Source organism: Curcuma longa, chromosome 17, assembly GCF_044706935.1.
Source record: "Curcuma longa cultivar G26 ecotype Majalengka, Jawa Barat chromosome 17, ITB_CL_G26_1.1, whole genome shotgun sequence".
NCBI lineage: Eukaryota > Viridiplantae > Streptophyta > Magnoliopsida > Zingiberales > Zingiberaceae > Curcuma > Curcuma longa.
In genome coordinates, this window is record NC_133877.1 from 9,625,015 (window position 1) to 9,643,306 (window position 18,292).

Sequence of the window (18,292 nt, forward strand, 5' to 3'; positions counted from 1 at the left end):
TAGTTTGTAAAATCGTGATCCTAAGTAAAAAATCGATCATGAATCCTATAGAATTGATTTTTTCAATAGAAGTAGAATCAGAGTAGAATCGATAGAATCAATATGATTGGAAGAAAATTGGAACAAGATCGATGGAAGATTTGAAAGGTTATAAATTTTGACTCGAATTGAATCACGGGATTTATAATATATCAAATCGAAGCTCATTTAGAGATTTATAGTTAGTTATAAGATTTACTCTTAACCATCCGATTTCAAATTCAAAAATATTATTTAAAGTCTTTTTGAAGATCCGAAAGATTTTTAGTATTTATTATTATTTTTTATCTTTTACTGTGTCAAAGTTAGGATTTTGAGATTATTTAAATATCTATTTAGTTATTTTTAAATTAATTTTTTATCAATAATATTCTATTATTTTTTCTTCAAAATGATAAATTTTTGGATATCTATTGTCTAGTATTCTGGGGAATCAACAAATCTTTAAAAGATTTTTTGCGATGTTTATGTTCGAATCAAAGGATTCATGTAGCTTTGTTAAGTTAGTTGCTTTGTTGATTTTTAAATTGAATTATCTTGTAAATGTGATTATTATTATTATTGTGTTAATAAAAATTTTATACTATTTTATTTTATAATATGAAAATATAAATATTATCTAGTGGTACTATAATAATAATTAAATTACTTATTAATTTAAATTTGTATATATAATAATATCATCTGATAAGTTGAGTATCGATCGACAGTTACATGTATATATAAAATTATTAATATATTTATAAGTAAATAATATTTTTAGATATTTTTTTTAATTACATGTATCATAAAATTTTAAAGGTTTCTGATAGGATTGTACCATTCTATGATCCAATCCTAACCCCATAGACCCCAAATCATTCTACATAGGATCAAAATTTGAGAATTCTAAGTTTTTAAATTTTATAAGACATACATGAGTTTTCTTAGTCTAGAACACTTTAACAAAATGAGGCGTGGAGAAGAAAATGTGAGCCATACAAGAAGCGGTTAGGTTGATATTGGATGCACATTGGCTACTTAGTTGCCTTCAAGTCAAGACAATCAATGTCGCATGGTCATATCTAAATTAGAATTTATTTGCATAGGTTTTTAAGAAAAAATCTCAAACGAATTTCGATTTGGAAAATTATTTCAATTAAGTATTTTAATGCGTTGGGTTGTAAAATTTACATCAACAATATCAAAGATCATCTAGGGAAATTTTCCCCGGGACAATGGTGCCGCGATAGAACATCCAGGTTGTCACCCAGGCACTTACGGTTCAATCCCCAGCTACAACATATTTGCAGAAATTTTCCTCCAAATAGGGAGCGCAATCAAAGGATGCTGTGTGCACTTCCCGATTTACTCTGGTGGCCGGTGAAAAACTTCCGTGGGGCCGGACCGATCACCCACAGAGATAGTCAATGAGCCTAACTGAGATTTATCATCATCTAAAAAAATTTTCATCCAAATAGATGAGAATGTCCTAGTAGGGTACTCATTATGGAGTAGAGATCATAGCACAAAGTTGAGAAATATTTTAATGAGGTACTCGATGAAACTACAAAACACATGCCCTAAGCAATCTCCCATTGATAAAGATATGGATAAAGATTTAAACAAGGAAATTGCCTTTGAACTTCAAAATCTGAAATAGATGGCAACCATCAAGAGGAAGCTAAGGGAAAAAAAACAATTCTTGAGTGTGGGGGAACACACCTCAACCTCCTAGAACCCTTAGGATTAGTTCTAGTCACTTCAAGAAGTAAGTTATGGGAGATGTTCCCTAAGGGCTAAAAACTAGATCCTCTTGGGGAATCAATTTGCATCGATAGCCTAAATTGAGTCAACAACTACAAATGAATCATTATTTGACTCATACCGGATGTTAGTTATACAAGATGAATTGATTCAATTCAATAGGAGTTAAGTTTGAGACTTAATTTCAAGACTCCAAAAGAGTAACATTGTTTATACAAAAATGAGATTTTAAGAACAAATTAGAAAATACAAATGAAACTGTACTGTAATTAGAAACGAGGCTAGACTTGTAAGGTAAGATTTCAACCAAGATGAAGCATGAGATTATGATGAGACTAACACGCATAGAGCTCATCCATTTGATGTTTTTAGTACTTTTTTTAGTCTGGAAAACTTTGTAATAAATTGACAAGAAATAATTATTGAGTTTATTAGAGTTAGAAGAAAAAAGATACATATAAGATTAAAAATAATTTCAACTTTCAAGCCACATCAAAATATCACTGCAACATCTGAAGTAATGACTAACCATATATATAATCTTTTTTTATGTTATCTATTATCTAGCTACTGTTTCCATAAAACGAAATTCATGGCACATACTGTTAATAATAACAATAATGGATTGGAATACCAGGGGCAAATAGGATACACAAGCGAATCAATTATAACAGCACAGAAGTTTATCATGTTGGAGGCCAAAGTGTGCAGCAACACTATCGTTTATCACCTAGTAACAAAATAAAATGTAAAGCTTTTCACGTTCAAAAGATAAGATATTTGTTTCAGATGGAGGAAAAAGGTGTTGAGTATTTACCTATTAAGCAAACCTAGGCTGCCATTCTTATCATCCTTTCATTGTTTAGGACCGTGGATGAAATGTCATCGACAAAGGAGACGTGGGCCTCAGTTCTTGCGTTCTGTTGATTGGTGATGAGGGATGTTTCGGCGCAGGCCTTTGGAGTTTCACCGGTATAAGCTTGGCAGATGTAAGCTTCAACATCTTCATATTCCTGTGGTAGAAAATGCAGATTGTACACGAATTGAAAGTACAAGTGCATTGAAATCATGTGATAAAAGGGCCTTTTTTGTAAGGATGAGATCACCACAATAACTTATGCAATATTTTCTGAATGTAAGAATGTAAGATCAATATTGCTGAATGGCATGAGGATTCTTGTTGATGCCAGTTTCTTGCATAGAGTACTGAAATTTTTAATTATCTTGATCGCCGATTAGATCATGCAAAAAGCACAAGCCCAAAGTTAAACATTCTTTTTTTTTCTTTTTCTCTACATTTGTCTTGTGAAGGAACATGGCAGCAGAATACTAACTGGCTGCCAAATGTATGCATATGGAAGGCCCAATAAAAGTTATAAGAAGATAAGGGATGAAATTATGCTATTATTAGGTGCGCTGATGTAGGAGGAAAGCCCGGGATCCACGTGGCTGATATCCACTGATCTGATAAGGGATCGCTCTCTAGCACGGCTCGCCAAGAAAATTAAAGAAAGAGTCGTTGGGCTCTTGGGCCATTAGTTCAGCCTGCATCGTCGGGTCTGTAAGGTCGGGCACGGATCGATTATACTCCGAGGCATTGACCCATGTGCCCGATAGCGTAGGAAGTGGGAGAGTGGGAAGGATAAAGCATGACAAGTCAGAAAGTGCCTCGGAGAGTGCGAGGTAAGCTTCCCGCCCACCTCTTTCTCCTACTACAAATATCTCTCTCTAGCAAGAATGAGGTATACTTTTGGTTGGTTGTTCTACATTTCAACTCCCCCGTCTATTTTGTGGGAAATCTAACTTGAGTGTTGGAGGGGTTTCGCTGAGGTCTCCCCTCGGCTCCCTTCTAACCCTTTCATTGTGAGTGTAAGTCTTCCTTGCTTTTCATCCTCTTGCGTCCTTCATCGTGACCTCCCGAGAGTTCTTTCCTTACGACAACCGACCTGACATGATCCAGTGAGTGCTAACCCAATAGGCACCCGACCTAACCAGAAGTTGACCCCATAAGCGATCGGCTCGCCTGCCTATCGACCTGACCAGAAGTTGACCTGATAAGCGGCTGGCTCGCCTGCCTGTCGACCTGACGAACGACCACTTCCCGAAGTCTACCAGCTACCCAATCTCAGTCGGATCATGTGCTTTTTGTGTCTTCTTGCTAGGTGAAGTCTCCTCAGCTTAGCTACTAAAGGTGCCTTGGGTTTGACTAGGTAGAGCTTTATTAAGCAAAATTTAGAGGTATCAAGAGAGCCTTATTAAGCAAAATTAAGGGTATCAAGAGAGTCTTATTAAGAAATTGGCAAGATCAATGCATCCAAGTGATTTCATACTGGACATAATTATAGGCATGGTTGAGAAATAGAGGATTAATCAACTAGAATTAAAGGTCGGAGATGAGGCTTAATAGGAGGTCCAATGTTTCTTTGTGATAGATGATAAAAGGCACCAATGCAACAAAGTTGATTAAACATTTTTAAGGAGAGAGGGAAAAAAAATCAATAGATCCGAGTGATGAAGGTTAAACAGCCAATAATTAGTATCTCAGATAGTATCTTATCTGGGGAAATTATCCCAGAAGCTTTGTGGAATATCCAAAGATTGTTAGATGGGCTCCGTGTGTACAAATTCAAATAAGGAGAAGCATTGAGGCAGGGTGATCAATGGCACTCCACATGCTCCTACCTAGTGCCCCAAGACTACCTAGTGCACCTTTCTCAGTTTTGGACAGGAACAAATTGATTCTGCTCATTAAGTCTCGACATGCAATTGACTAGGATGTATCAAGAGATCTAAATAGTATAATGTACCTTATGACATTAAACAAGAAAATGTACTTCTAAAAAGACATTAAACATGGAGGGAGGATTCAAAAGGTGCAGCTTCATGATCCAATAGTAGTAATTCAATCAATGGTCCACCAGATGGAATAGGTTGTTGGGCTTGTGGATCATTCGGATTTCACAATTGCCATGGCAATGGATCTAACTGAAGTAAAGACTTATAAGAATCTCAAATAGTGTAGGTAGTAGATGAAATTCTACATTATTGTGTTGACTAAATAATAATTAGCCAAGGGTGATAACTTGTTCGTTTGCATTATTATATATACGATTGACAAATTTCCAAAGGCACTCTTGAAATTTCCAACTTCATGCCTTGTACTTAGTTTCGTTCAATTTACAAGCAAAACTAACTCTCTTTGTTGTTTAAATATTCGAATAATCAACAGGTGGTTTTAGAGAAAAAAATATATGAGATGATTTATGAGTGTAAGAAGTGCATCTAGATTTTTTTTTCTTAACTAGAAATAAGCCATCAATGACTTCTGCCCAAAAACTTCTTAATGACCCAAATCAAGATTCAAAATCTCAAGTTGTGTCAAAATTTTGATCTTTGACTAGAGTGATACTATTTCAGTATTGTGCTGACATTCTGATACATGTTCTAGTGATGAGATGGATGTTAAAGGAGGAAATAGATGAAACATAGGAACGAGACATTGTCTATACCGAGTGGTATTGAATTTTGATAATTTATTGAAACGATACATTTGACCATTTCACTCAACATGATACGAGATTTCAAACTATGTATTCCACATGAGACTCTCCACCAAAATGACATTACTTGGGCCATTCAAGAGCTTTGGCTCATCCTCCTTAATGGCTCGATTTCAAATTAAAAATAAATTAAATTAAACTAGGAATATATCTTGCTCTTATGAATTTAATGGTATGGATGTCTTTCCAAAAAGAGCATGTTTTGACAATCAAAGTAATTAAAAAAGGGAGGGGTCTCATTAATTAAATTAAGGGCATTTTGGATATGCACTAAGAGAAGTTGCATTGTTTGGCAATTTGAAAGTGCAGATTGGAAAACTCAAAAGTAGGGTACGCTTTGTGAAATTTGTTTATAGTATTTTTAAAGTATGAAATGAAGAAACTTTTGCAATATAAAACATTATAATGAGAACCGCCAAGCTGGTTGAACAATAAATAGATGATTTTTTTATAACTAAACATGAAATATTAATCAAAATTTATATATATATATATATAGGTGCAACCTGTGATGGTTTTATTTAAGAAAGTGAAATATGTACATAAGAATTCGGATGTAAAGGAAAAGTTACGGCATCCTTCAATTGTATGAACCAAAACAAGAAATTCTTTATCAGCCATCCCAAATTCTGACTAAAGTTAGTTAACAGTGTGCTAGAGGAAGAAGTTCAACCAAGTCAAAGACCATGGAACTTGCTCCAACGATTTGCTAACTTTTGGTTGTGCAATTGATCAAGAGATGGTACTTTTTCAAGTACAGAGGGTGTAGATGGCGTGAGTAGGTCCTAAACCCCAAGAGGCATAAATTCAGTTGAAAATTTTTGAGGTGGATTCTTCATGTCAGTGTTACGACACAAAATGGCCTATTATCAAGCAGTAGATTACTAGGATGGGCAGAAAGACAAAGAGCCTTCTTGTTTCTCTTTGATGGAGTAGTAATCATCCGAAGGTTTTAAATACTGGCAGGTCTGATGCAGGTGACTTAAATCCGGCCTAGGCTGATTGTTTTATAGGCCAAGCTAGCAGAGAAGAATCACTGAAATCCTGTGACCATCAGAAGACACATTTGCATGAGAAGCCTGGAAGTTATCCAATAAACGGGGTAGTTATGTTGATCGCAAGAAGAAACACAATAGATCCCAGCAGTTGGAGCTGTCAACAAACTGAAACATTGGAGAATGAAAAAGAGGACTGGGAATTTTTCAAGGAGATGGAGTTACAATCTCTATGTTGGTATATATTTTCTTGAAATAGATGAGTCTATGGGAGGTAGATGGAGGGGAGAATTATACAACAGCTTTTCTTTTCTACATCAAGAAAAACTGAATATTAAGATGATGCCTTTTACTCCACAATTCCAATGAAATTCTTAAGAAAACATGTATCTTCTGGAACTTTGAAATAATGGACCATGTAAAATTATATTGAGGTCCAACTCGAATACGGTTACTGGAGTTAAGAACCAAATATTCACATGCAACACCAATATTTAAGTTAGACAAATAACACAAAAAAGGTTCATGCAAATTGCAGCTTTAAAATCATTTCTCTTCTACTTGAATAAAGTGATGCAATCTAAGTAACAAGGGTATCTTTCCTCAAATTCAGAAAATGTCAAGTTCTTAAAGCATTGCAGAACTAACCTCATATAGTGGTTGCCCATTCACTACCACCCAAGGAACGTAGGTGTGAGGGGGTTCTAAAGCATCTGTTTTTGCAGCATACTCTAACTCAAGCTGTTAAAAAAATAATAGATGCACCAATCCATAAACTTGAGCAGATAAAAAAAAAAAATCCAAGCAGTATACATGAATAAACCAGGTACTTTATATAAACAACAATGAATTTTAAAATATTTGATAATTTAATAAAACAACTAATGAGCTATTTTTTCTCATGTCTCACACATCGTGCGACTATATAAAGTGCACCACGGCACCCTATTACTGATTGAACATTATTTCCTCCACTTCAATTAGCTGTTAGAGCTCTTCTCCCCACACCAGTACCACTATGTCATGCCAAAGTACCACAATGCAATTGTAGCTAAAAAATACCGGTAGCATACTGCCATAACCAGATACTGTAATTACAATAAATTTGCAATCATTCTGCTCCCACATATAGTTATCCCATACTACTGTCACTGTTACTTTTCATATCATTTAATAAGAGCAATGTTTAAAATTTCGAGCCGTGCTAAAATTTTAGTACTGGACCAGAACAATACGGTTTTAGTACCGTAGCCAATATGGTTTCGGTATTTTTTTTCTTTTTAAATATAAGTATATATTAATTATAAAATATTTTTGTTAATATTTGATTGCTATAGATGCTTGCTCTCCATGCCTCTCGAACTGAATATGAATATGAGCAACACATGAGACATGGTGGTATTATAGTAGGCGCTAGTGGAAGTGGCTCAGCTGGTGCTAGTAGGGATCTGGCTCAACTACTGCAGCAACATTGGGAAGGAGTGCAAGTGCTCGTATTACTTCAACACAAGGTGGTATTGATCGTTTTTTTCCTTCTATGGGACGAAGACGAGCAGTTGATATTGCTGATATTGATCCACTAGCATTCTCAGACCAAGCTAGCAAACAAACTCGGATTGATGATGCATATACAAAAGAGAAGAAGAAATCAATCGGTAAAAGTATTGCTAAATTTTTTCATTTTAATCAAATTCCTCCTAATGCAGCAAACAACACATATTACCGTAGTATGATGTCCAACATCCAGAAATCCGATCCGGGTATTCAACCTCCGACTGCATATGAAATTGCTGGTCCGTATTTAGATGAACAAGTGGAGGAGATTAAGACTTCGATCCTATCATGTAAGAAGCAATGGAGTTTATATGGGATTACGTTGATGTATGATGGTTGGACAGGACCTACACGGATGAGCATCATCAACTTTCTATACTGCAATAGAAAGGTCATATTTCATAAATCTATTGATGCAACTACATATTATCATGATGCACCTTACATATATCGTTTGATGGATAATGTAGTTCAAGATATAGGTGCAGAACATATAGTGCAAGTGATTACAGATAATGGTGTCAACTTTAAGAGGGCTGAAGAGTTGTTGGAGCAAAAGCATCAAACATTATTTTGGACACCATGTGCAGCACACTATATTGATTTGATGATGACAGATATCGGTAAACTCGATATAGTGAAGAAGATAGTGAAAAAATATCAATTGTTAATAAAATTTTTTATAATCATCATTGGATTCATGGATTAATGAGAAAATTTATTGATGGGGAGATTTTGCGACCAGGAGCGACTAGGTTTGCCACTCACTTTCTCTTGTTAAAATCATTGTTTCAGAAAAAAAGTGGATTGAAAGCCATGTTCACTTCTGAGGATTGGGAAGCCTCTCAATATTGTAACACGATCGAAGGTAAAGAAGTGCAAAAAATTATTATATCGGTTAGATTTTGAGACTATATTGCAGATATTCTTATAGCAGTAGAGCCCTTGTACGTTGTTCTGCGCAAAGTTGATATGGACAAGAAGCCACAAATGAGCAATGTTTACTGTCTAATTTATGAAGCAAAAGAGGAAATTAAGAGGCGTCTACAATCACCAACCAAGTATCAACCTTATATTGATATAATCACTGCAAGATAGGACAATCAAATGGGAAAATATATTCATTTGGCAGGTACGTATTTTTTAATGATAAAAGAATTTTTAATATTTATTATTAATAGTTATATATGTTTAATTATTTTAGGTTATTATCTCAATCCGGCATATCAATACCGATATAATCTTGGCACAAATGAAGATCTATTAGCGGCCCTCAGAAATGTAATATCAAGACTACAACCAAATAGACAATTAGCTACTGAGGCGATTAATGAAAGTCGATTATTTCGAGAGGCATATGGTTCTTTTAGCAATGATTTTGCAGTGTCATGCAGATATAAAATGGATGCAGGTAAATATAGTAAAATCATTAGTAATTATTGTCAACAAATATAAATATTATTTTAATTTTGTTCTTATTTATCTTACAGCTGAGTGGTGGTTACAATTTGGAGGATCAACTCCAAATTTGAAAAAGATTGCAGTACGGATTCTTTCACAGACAACATCTTCAAGTGGTTGTTGACAACTTTCTCTCTCATTCATACGAAAGTTCAAAATCGTCTTTCTTATCGTCGTTTGGAGAAGATGGTCTATGTTCATTATAATATGCGTCTTCAACTAAGAGTCATAACAGAAGAGAAGGAAGAACAAAAGTCTGGTGATGTATACCCATTTGATATTGGATTTGTCCAAACTGAGAATGATCCAATGATGGATTAATGGAGCGTTGTTGAAGCTGAGAATCCATTACTTGATGAAGCAGGAGACCCACCACGACCATCTAAATTTCTTACTCAACAGATTGAAAATATGCAAACTAAAGGAGATATCGATGAGGAAGAAGACGATGATGATCAAGATTTTCGATTTTCTAGATCTCGACCCAGACGTTCTCAAACATCCCAAGGGATAAAACTCCTGCAACTTTTACTAAAGAGAAAAGAAAAGTTAAAACTCCTACTTTTAAGGAAAGGAGTCAATTGAGAATTAGGCAAAAATCCACTAGAAGCAATTGATGAGCAAGAACATGATGACTGTGATGAAACATCATCACCTTCCAACACTATAGTCCGACGAGAAATTCGAAATGTTGATAGTGATGTCGATAGCAGTGCAAGTACTCATGGAAGTGATAACAATGGTGATGCATCTGGTGGTGGTGAAATTTATGTTCCCTCTACTCCAGCACCGGAGCCTTGGACATGTGAGCAAGATTACACACATGCAACTCAAGATGATGATCACGGAGGTAGAACTGAACTTTCAGATTTCTGTTTTCATGTGTATGTGACTTTGTGCCTATGCCTTCCTTCCCCAACCTCAAGGTATTATTAATTAATTGAGATTATTAATTACTAATTACTAATAGTTTTAAATTAAAGTATAAATTATATAATCATGTATTAGTTAGTTTATAGTTAATTAAACTTAATAGAATTAGCAATATAATTAATTAACAAATAATTTAATTATAATTTTAATTATTAAAAAAAAATTAAAGTGTTAAATAGTAACTAATATAATTATTAATAATTATTTTGTTTTTTTTTAAATTAAGTTTTTGAATTTTTAAATCTTTTTACTAATTTTGATATCACTGATCTTGCTGATCTAATATAATAGCTACTTAGGTTTTCTAATTTTTCTATATTGACACTGACATTGCCACCCATAATAGAATGAACAATAATTCCAACTTGATTTAGTACACATACACTCCTCGTTCAATTATAAACCAAATAAACAACCCTTCCCTCACAAATAAGATCGTTAAATAGACATTTGATTGCGGTGCTAGACACAATTCACCTTTAGATATGAAATCACTAGTTCAAAAGACTTTTGCCAAAATCAATATTGATATCAACACCAAACATTGGATTGGTGAGTTTGAAATCATCCTTAAAAAATTTAGATGTCATTTTGAATAATCTAATAGTATTCTATTAACAATAATAATATAGTATCAATCAAGTCAATATTCTATGATTTCTATCATTATTTATAGTAAAAAGAATTAAATATTCACAGTAATAATTAAATATATTTGATAGATAATATGATAATAAAAATGATATAATTATAAATATTAATCGAGTAAATAATTAATTATTTACATTGTCAATAAAGTGAATTTGTTGATTGGGATCAAATCATTGACTCATTTATCCAGCCCCAGTTTTCTCCTCCTTGATATGAGAAATGTTTAGTTGAAGTGAGATAGATGATAAATCATCAAAAAAAATCATAGGTTCCAATTAATTTTTAGCAAGATCATTGTGACTTCTTTAGCAACATTAGGTACATGACCAAGATACAGTCCAAAATAAATTGGCTCTTGCTGATCCCAATGGAGATTGTCTAAGTTCGACAATCATTATTAGAATATTATAGAACATTTTCTGAGTTACAGTAATGAAAGTTGGAAGCCAATGATAGACATTACTTGAGTAACCCTAGATGTCGTTTTAGTGGAAAAAAAAAAACATCAATGGCAATGGCAAGACAATGGAAGAAATGAAGCAAGGATCATGTGCAAGGACCTAAAGATTAGCCATCATGTTGATACATATATTTAATATTTGATCAAGGATAGAGACCAAGAAGATGAAAGATAGGAGGTTTGCATCAACTTGTTTACACACTATTGCAAAATTGATCGCAGGCTTAGGTTCAATACTCTCGCCTTCAACTTACTAATACGTCTATTAGTTTTCTCTGCCACCTTGACCTTGATAACCCTTTGACATTTGTTCTAGCCCTTGTTAGAGTTGGAACTGGATAAATTTATCATGTACAATGGAAGAAGACAACAAAGTTTGCCTCCCCACTTATTCTATTGACAATGACAAAGTCTTGTAGCCCCCACGGGCGTAGCCGAGTTAGTACTCGGGTGGTAGATTTGCAACAATGGAGCAAGGTTCGAATCCCCACAGGTGCATACCCTTGGGGAATTAGTTCCTCTCATCTAGAAGGCCGCTCAGTACCATGATTTACCTCCCTTTCATAAGGTCTTGGGGTGCGTAGGGATGCCTGGGGTGAGGGCTATCACCTTTTTACAATAATGACAAAGTATTGCTAAATAAAATAGCAACTCTTAAATGGAATCTTATGTAGTCAATTAGGGGGTGCAAAGTGGACCAGACTAACTAGATAGGTCAAATTGGCACGTTAAGGAATGCAATAGATAAATTTAAATGATTTAAATTTTAAACTTTTAAAGGTTGTTTTAATTTTTAAAAAATATTTGTTATAACTAGGCCTTGTCAAACTTGGTCTTTGAGTGATCCCCATGTGATAACTTCTTTAATTTAATATAATTTTTATTTTGCTTTGTGAGATTATGTTTTTTTGTATGTGACATCCTTCTTTTTTATTATTTTTTTTTTTTTTAACTAGCACCAGGTATTCAACTCTTAGAACCCACTAATCCCAAGGATAACCAGTCTTGCCCCACAGAAGTTTCTCACCGGTCACCAAGGGTAAATTCAAAAATGTTCGCAGCAGAAGGCCCAACAACCTAGCTTTCTTAGGCTCAACCTCCCACTGGAGAAAATTCATCCTACAGTGCATCGCAGCTGGAACTCAAACCTTAGATGTCCGGGAGACTGTGTAAGCGCCCTGCCGTTGCACCATAGCCTAGGGGGCTACATCAAGTGGTATTTGAGCTTCTCTCTATTGCAAAATTGCAAGCCCACCTCTTGTCACAAAAAATCTTACAAAACGCTTGCACGCCTGTTGAACCAATCCATCCATGATTTGAAATCTTGTACTTTGTCAGGCAAAATGGTCAAAATATATCATTTTGTAAATCGCTGAAACTCAATATCACTCGGCACCAAGGTTCAAATTGTTGTTTGTTGGCAGGAATATTCTACCAATTCGTCATGGATGGATGATGAGATTTCATATATAAGATCATTCCAAGTCCTATATCAATAGACCAAATGAAACAAACTAACTTGACAAGTTGGACTAATTGAGCGAGCTCAACTAACTAACTAGAATAGGCAAATTGAGAGAACTTTGTTGGTCAAAACCAAGTAGGCTAGGAGGGTCCAACCAACAAGATAAATTAAATAGGTCGTGCAAACCCAATCGATTAGCGAGAAAAAGGAGGTAAACAAATTAGGCAAACCATATAGACTAACTATGCTAAATTATATGGAATAAATCAAATGAATTGACCAAGGGCAAACGTAGAATCGGAAAAGAAAAGCCTCTATCACAACCCACCATTCAAAATTCTACTTCTAGCTATCACAAGGATGAGATGTTTCACCCCTCTGAAGCACCTCATTACCATCCTTAGCAACATCCACAAAATTACTGTAAGAAATTTTATTCAAAATTTTACTCAACTTGTTTTAAATGTTAGTAAAAGGTTGATCCCAATGCACACATCCTCTACCAGAAAAAAGAAATTTTACCCATATCAAAAAGGTAGTTCGTGATACTAGAACTAATGATATGGAGCAACCTTAAAATATGTCACAAGGCACACCCACAAAATACAAAGAAAATTAGCTAAATAATATTCCTACCCCTAAAATAATATATTAGGATACATTTCTATTTTTTAATTTCAATTTTTCATTGGACAAAGTAAAAAAGAAAAAGGAAATACATCAGATTATGAGAAATACATGTTACCAGTGTCATCTTATTAAATCTATAAGACCTTCACAATATTAAAAGATTGGTACTTTCAGAAGTTATATTTGTAATCGACTCAACTAATTTATTTGGATGTTCCATAAATGAATAAATACATCATTGCAAAGTTATTCAAATGACTATTTACTCATATAGAAACGTTTGTTTTGCCTAACAAATAGTTGTATGCTCACCTTTTTCCCATATTCATTGTCATAGCACTCCAAGACTGCAAGCGAATCAAGCCCAGTTTTGGAAAAACAGGACCCCCACTCAAGGTATTTGTGCTTCAAAACCAGGTCCTCAACACAATAGATAAAAGTGAAATGTTCATTCTGTATCAGGAAATGAAATTATTAGCTGCAAGGAAATATAAAAAAAAAAAATAACAGAGAAAATGGTCTGTGCTACACTTTTTTAAAATGATGATTACCAAAGGTTGTCTGCATTTAGAATAAAACTATATTATCAAAATCAGACTTCCTTAATTTTTTCTATCAAGTGTAAAACTGTAAATCTAAAGAATGTTGAATTTGTTACTTTTCACACTACGAACTTAGGAGAGCAAGATGCATGCTGACTACCTTTAACTAATCTAATTTTTTATTTTGACGAAATTAATTAGAGCAATCAAAGCTACTGAAGGCAATACAAGCCAAAAGTAAAAAATGGCACATCTCATTATGAGATCAACGGATTGATTAAATATGGAACCTCCAAAATATGTTGTTACAAGGTAGAAAGAAGGCAAAACATAATATGGAGAAACTCATGATCACACATGAGAACCATGTTTTCTACTAGACATAGCATGTAGCAAGACTGCATTTTTTTTCTGAAAGGTCTCCATATGGCCTCATCATGCTTTGCTTGGCATTTTACTTTTGCATCCATGAGCACCAAAACAGTAAGCAGATGGCAGAGTCATATATGCATCAGTTTTTTCCACCAGTTATAATTCGCAAGAGTAAATTGTACTATGAGATGAAATTTCGCCTGACAGGTACACTAGCTAGTGTATCATGATTTATATAGGACATAAAGTTTCCATCCATTTGATGTGCTGATCCGGGAGCGGGAGCAACACATATGTTACATCATATAAATGATCTTATGATAGCACTGTGCAAATAAGAGTTAAAGGTTAATCCCAATTACGGCAACAGTTTACTCAGGTCCATTCTGACAATCCAAACTAGTCAAAATCATAAACATCTTAGGAAAAAGGAACAGCAGGGTTAAAATTACCAAATCAGGCCAGGTAGCAATGGCGCATGCTTCAACAGTGTTCAGTAAGCACTCATAGGGACCGTGCTGCAAGGAAATACAACAGTAAGCAAGAGCCTTCTTTTTCTAACAGGGTATCATTAGTGCACATCAAATTCACAAGCACAAAATCAAGCCCTAAAACAAGCTTTCAAAAACCTGATTACCTGTCATCACACAAACCATTTTCACTAGGTTCAATTACTGAAACAGAAATCCTAGAGTGCAAGGAACTAGAAAAGAATACAAAGCTGTTCGATATAAGGAGTTGATCGGAGGACGGAAATAGAGGACCTGGCAGGAGATAGTGCCGTTTCGGATCCTGGCGTTCCCGTAGGGAACGAGTTCGATGTCGACGATAGAGATGAGGCCATTGTCAAAGATCTTGGCTAGGTAGTTGACTATGAAGTTGGCGCTGTAAGGGCACAGGGTCTCGTAGTAGAGGGCCACCGAGACTTTGGGAGCTGAATCCGAGGAGGCGACGGCGCCGGAGGTGGTGCGACACGAGATGGAGAGGACGAAGAGGGAAAGGAGAAGCAAGCGAGAGGAAGCCATGAAGGGAGCAGGAGCGGAAGGGGAGATTGGGATCGAGATCGAGATCAATGGATGGTCATCGTAAATTAATTAAATCAAATTATTTTCTAATTTTAAAAAAATTATAAAAAAAACCTCAAAGGAAATGTTTTTCTTTATTTATTTTTTCAAGATTTTAAATGGTTTGGAAAAAGCGATGGACTCTCATTTATGAAATTGATGGACGAAAATAATTTCAGAAAAAAAAATGCATGTTTAATTTTACAGGTTCATGATTTTTTAATTAAAAATATAGAATATTTATTTATAGTTTATCAAGCTATTTGGTAAATAACTTCACTAATTGTGACTAAAAGTATATTATTCTTTTTATTTTCATAATTTTAATTATTCCAGTTAGTCAAACTTCTTTAGTAAATAAATTAACTATTTAAAATTTACTAAGTTAATTTTTAAAAAAATTTAAATGGCTATTTTCCTTATATTTGATTTTTTTTATTTTTTTTTCTCATTCACTTAGCCTACTTTACTAAATAATTGATGAGACTATAAATAGAGACTGAAGTTTTAGAAAGCTCTATATAAGCTCTTTTAGAGTCATTCTCTGTATCCAACATTCTTTTTTTCTTCCTTGTATCTTATAAGAAGAAAAAGTTCTAAAAGATTTTTCTACCTTCGGTGCTTGCAGTCAAGAATGAGAAATATAGTGGAAACTTCAAAAAAATAATCTACCAACAAATTATAGATTATGAAGTAAGAGTTATGGCTAAACCATATGAAATATCTTGTGTTTATTGCCTTTTTTATTGCCTTGTGTTTGTTTACGATTTTGCTTATTTTCTATTGCATGGATTAGCATTGTACAGACAAGTAATGCAAGGACAAAAGTGATCGAATCTATTCATTCCCTTTAACATCTTTTCACAATTAAATAGGCAATTGACAGTCTAATTGACTCAAGCTAGACTAAAAAACTTTTATGCTTTAACAACAAAGTGAATAATTGACTGTGGAGTTAACTTGACTAATCAATTAACTCGATAACACAGTAGTAGATTGCCTCCAAAAAATCTTGTTTGGCCTCAAGTCATTATGTCCCCTATAGTTTTGTCCCCAGGACAATGGTGCAACGGTAGGACATCCTAGGTTGTCACCCAAGGACCCGCGGTTCGATCCCCAACTACGACGTATTTGCAAAAATTTTCTTCCAAATGGAGAACGCAATCAAAGGATGTTGGACATCTGGATTGGCCGCCGTATGCGCTTTCCGATTTATCCTGGTGGTCGGTGGAAAACTTCCGTGGGACCGGACTTGTCACCCTCAGGGATTGAATCCATGAGACTGACTGGGATTTATCATTTGTTTGACCTCAAGATATTTAATCAATTTCGACCCAAACCACATACTCTCTAATTGAGTACACACCTAAGTCTCAACTATAATTTCTCGATTTACCTCCTCACAAATGATCGTAGGGTCGATCGTGTGGGGCCGCTAAGGTGGCGGATTCCACCTTTTTGCAGAAGAGTACACACCTAAGTCAGCCGAGGCAATGTCCTCCTTCATCGTGACCAACTGCAGAAGAGTACGCACCTAAGTCAGCCGAGGCAATGTCCTCCCCCATCGTAGTCAACTGCAGCTTCTCGATTTACCTCCTCACAGACGATCGTGGGATCGACCGTATGGAGCCGCTGGGATAGCGGATTTCACCTTTTGCTGAAGAAGAGTATGCACCTAAGTCACCTCGGGATATGGTTGAGTTGGTTAATGCGGGACAAACTTACTGAAGTGGACAAGAGTCGAATCTCAACGAAGCCGAGGCAATACCCTTCCCCGTAGTGGTCAACTGTAATTTCCCAATTTATCTCCTCACAGATGATCGTAGGACCGACCATGTGAAACTGGTGGGGTGACAAATTCCACTTTTGCTAAAAAGTATGCACCTAAGTAGAAAATTGATGCCCTAAGTGATCGAGTTTGACCACATGATTTTGATGTGTTTGACAAAATTATGTTTATGTTGTATTGACAAATTTTTAAACTTATGATATGTGTCAAAGTGTCTGTATGTGCAAATTACTTGACGTTTGATTTGGAATGCAATGGTTGAAGTCTGAAGGGTCAATGTCAATCGAACATTTAGTAAAAAAGAAAGTTTAAGCGGTGGTAGATGGTTAGAGATCAAATGTGTTGAGGTCCACCAAACATTTGGCAAAGGAAAATCTAGCGAATGTTGACAAATATAGAAATCCTGATAGGAGTTGGTAGATAAGAATATCACGAGGCAAAGCCTTTCGACAAACAAGAAGTCCTAGTAAATCAACATCAACTAAATACCTAGTACATGAGAAGTCACAAAAGTAAAACTCTTAACATGTAAGTTGTTTATGAGTGACTGGTATTTTTTTTTATCCTTGTAAAAGTTTTAAAAGGTTTCTCTACCTTCATAAGGTCTCAAAGAGAAAAGGAGGAGAAAAATAATGATCTTTCAAGGGTTGACTCACAAATTCATAGAGGGTAAAGTAGAAATTGGGGTTCAAAACCAGAACCACAAAGTTTCAAGCACTCTTTATTTATTATTTCATTTACTTACTAGATCATTACTATTCACCTCGTCTCCTCCTCTAGTGTCATACACAATCTCACAAATATTCTACTCGAAACTGGGTTTCACAACCAAATAAAGCTTCAAGCACTCTTTATTTATTGTTTCATTTACTTATTTACTACTCTCCTGGCCTCCTCCTCTAGTGTCATACACAATCTCACAAATATTCCATCCCAAAATACTTAAAATTCATCCCTCGAGACCTCCTCCACAAGGCTCCACCCTTTGGAGTTTTTCCTTTGAGTCCTACTCAATTTGGGTCACCTGGGCT

At 35.0% G+C, this 18,292-nt stretch overlaps 1 protein-coding gene and 1 pseudogene across 1 annotated transcript; one reads left to right on the forward strand and one right to left on the reverse strand.

Annotated features, from left to right (window-relative positions):
* Positions 1 to 2,298: 2,298 nt before the first annotated feature.
* On the reverse strand, positions 2,299 to 15,467 carry LOC141848391 (gamma-interferon-responsive lysosomal thiol protein-like). Its single transcript, XM_074736415.1, has 6 exons — positions 15,173 to 15,467; positions 14,861 to 14,926; positions 13,807 to 13,947; positions 6,989 to 7,081; positions 2,603 to 2,798; positions 2,299 to 2,515 (listed from the first exon to the last, which is right to left on the reverse strand). Exons 1-5 carry the CDS (start codon positions 15,431 to 15,433, stop codon positions 2,616 to 2,618), a joined length of 744 nt encoding a protein of 247 aa, XP_074592516.1. The 5' UTR covers positions 15,434 to 15,467; the 3' UTR covers positions 2,299 to 2,515; positions 2,603 to 2,615.
* On the forward strand, positions 8,070 to 10,291 carry LOC141811424 (uncharacterized; annotated as a pseudogene).
* Positions 15,468 to 18,292: the final 2,825 nt, after the last annotated feature.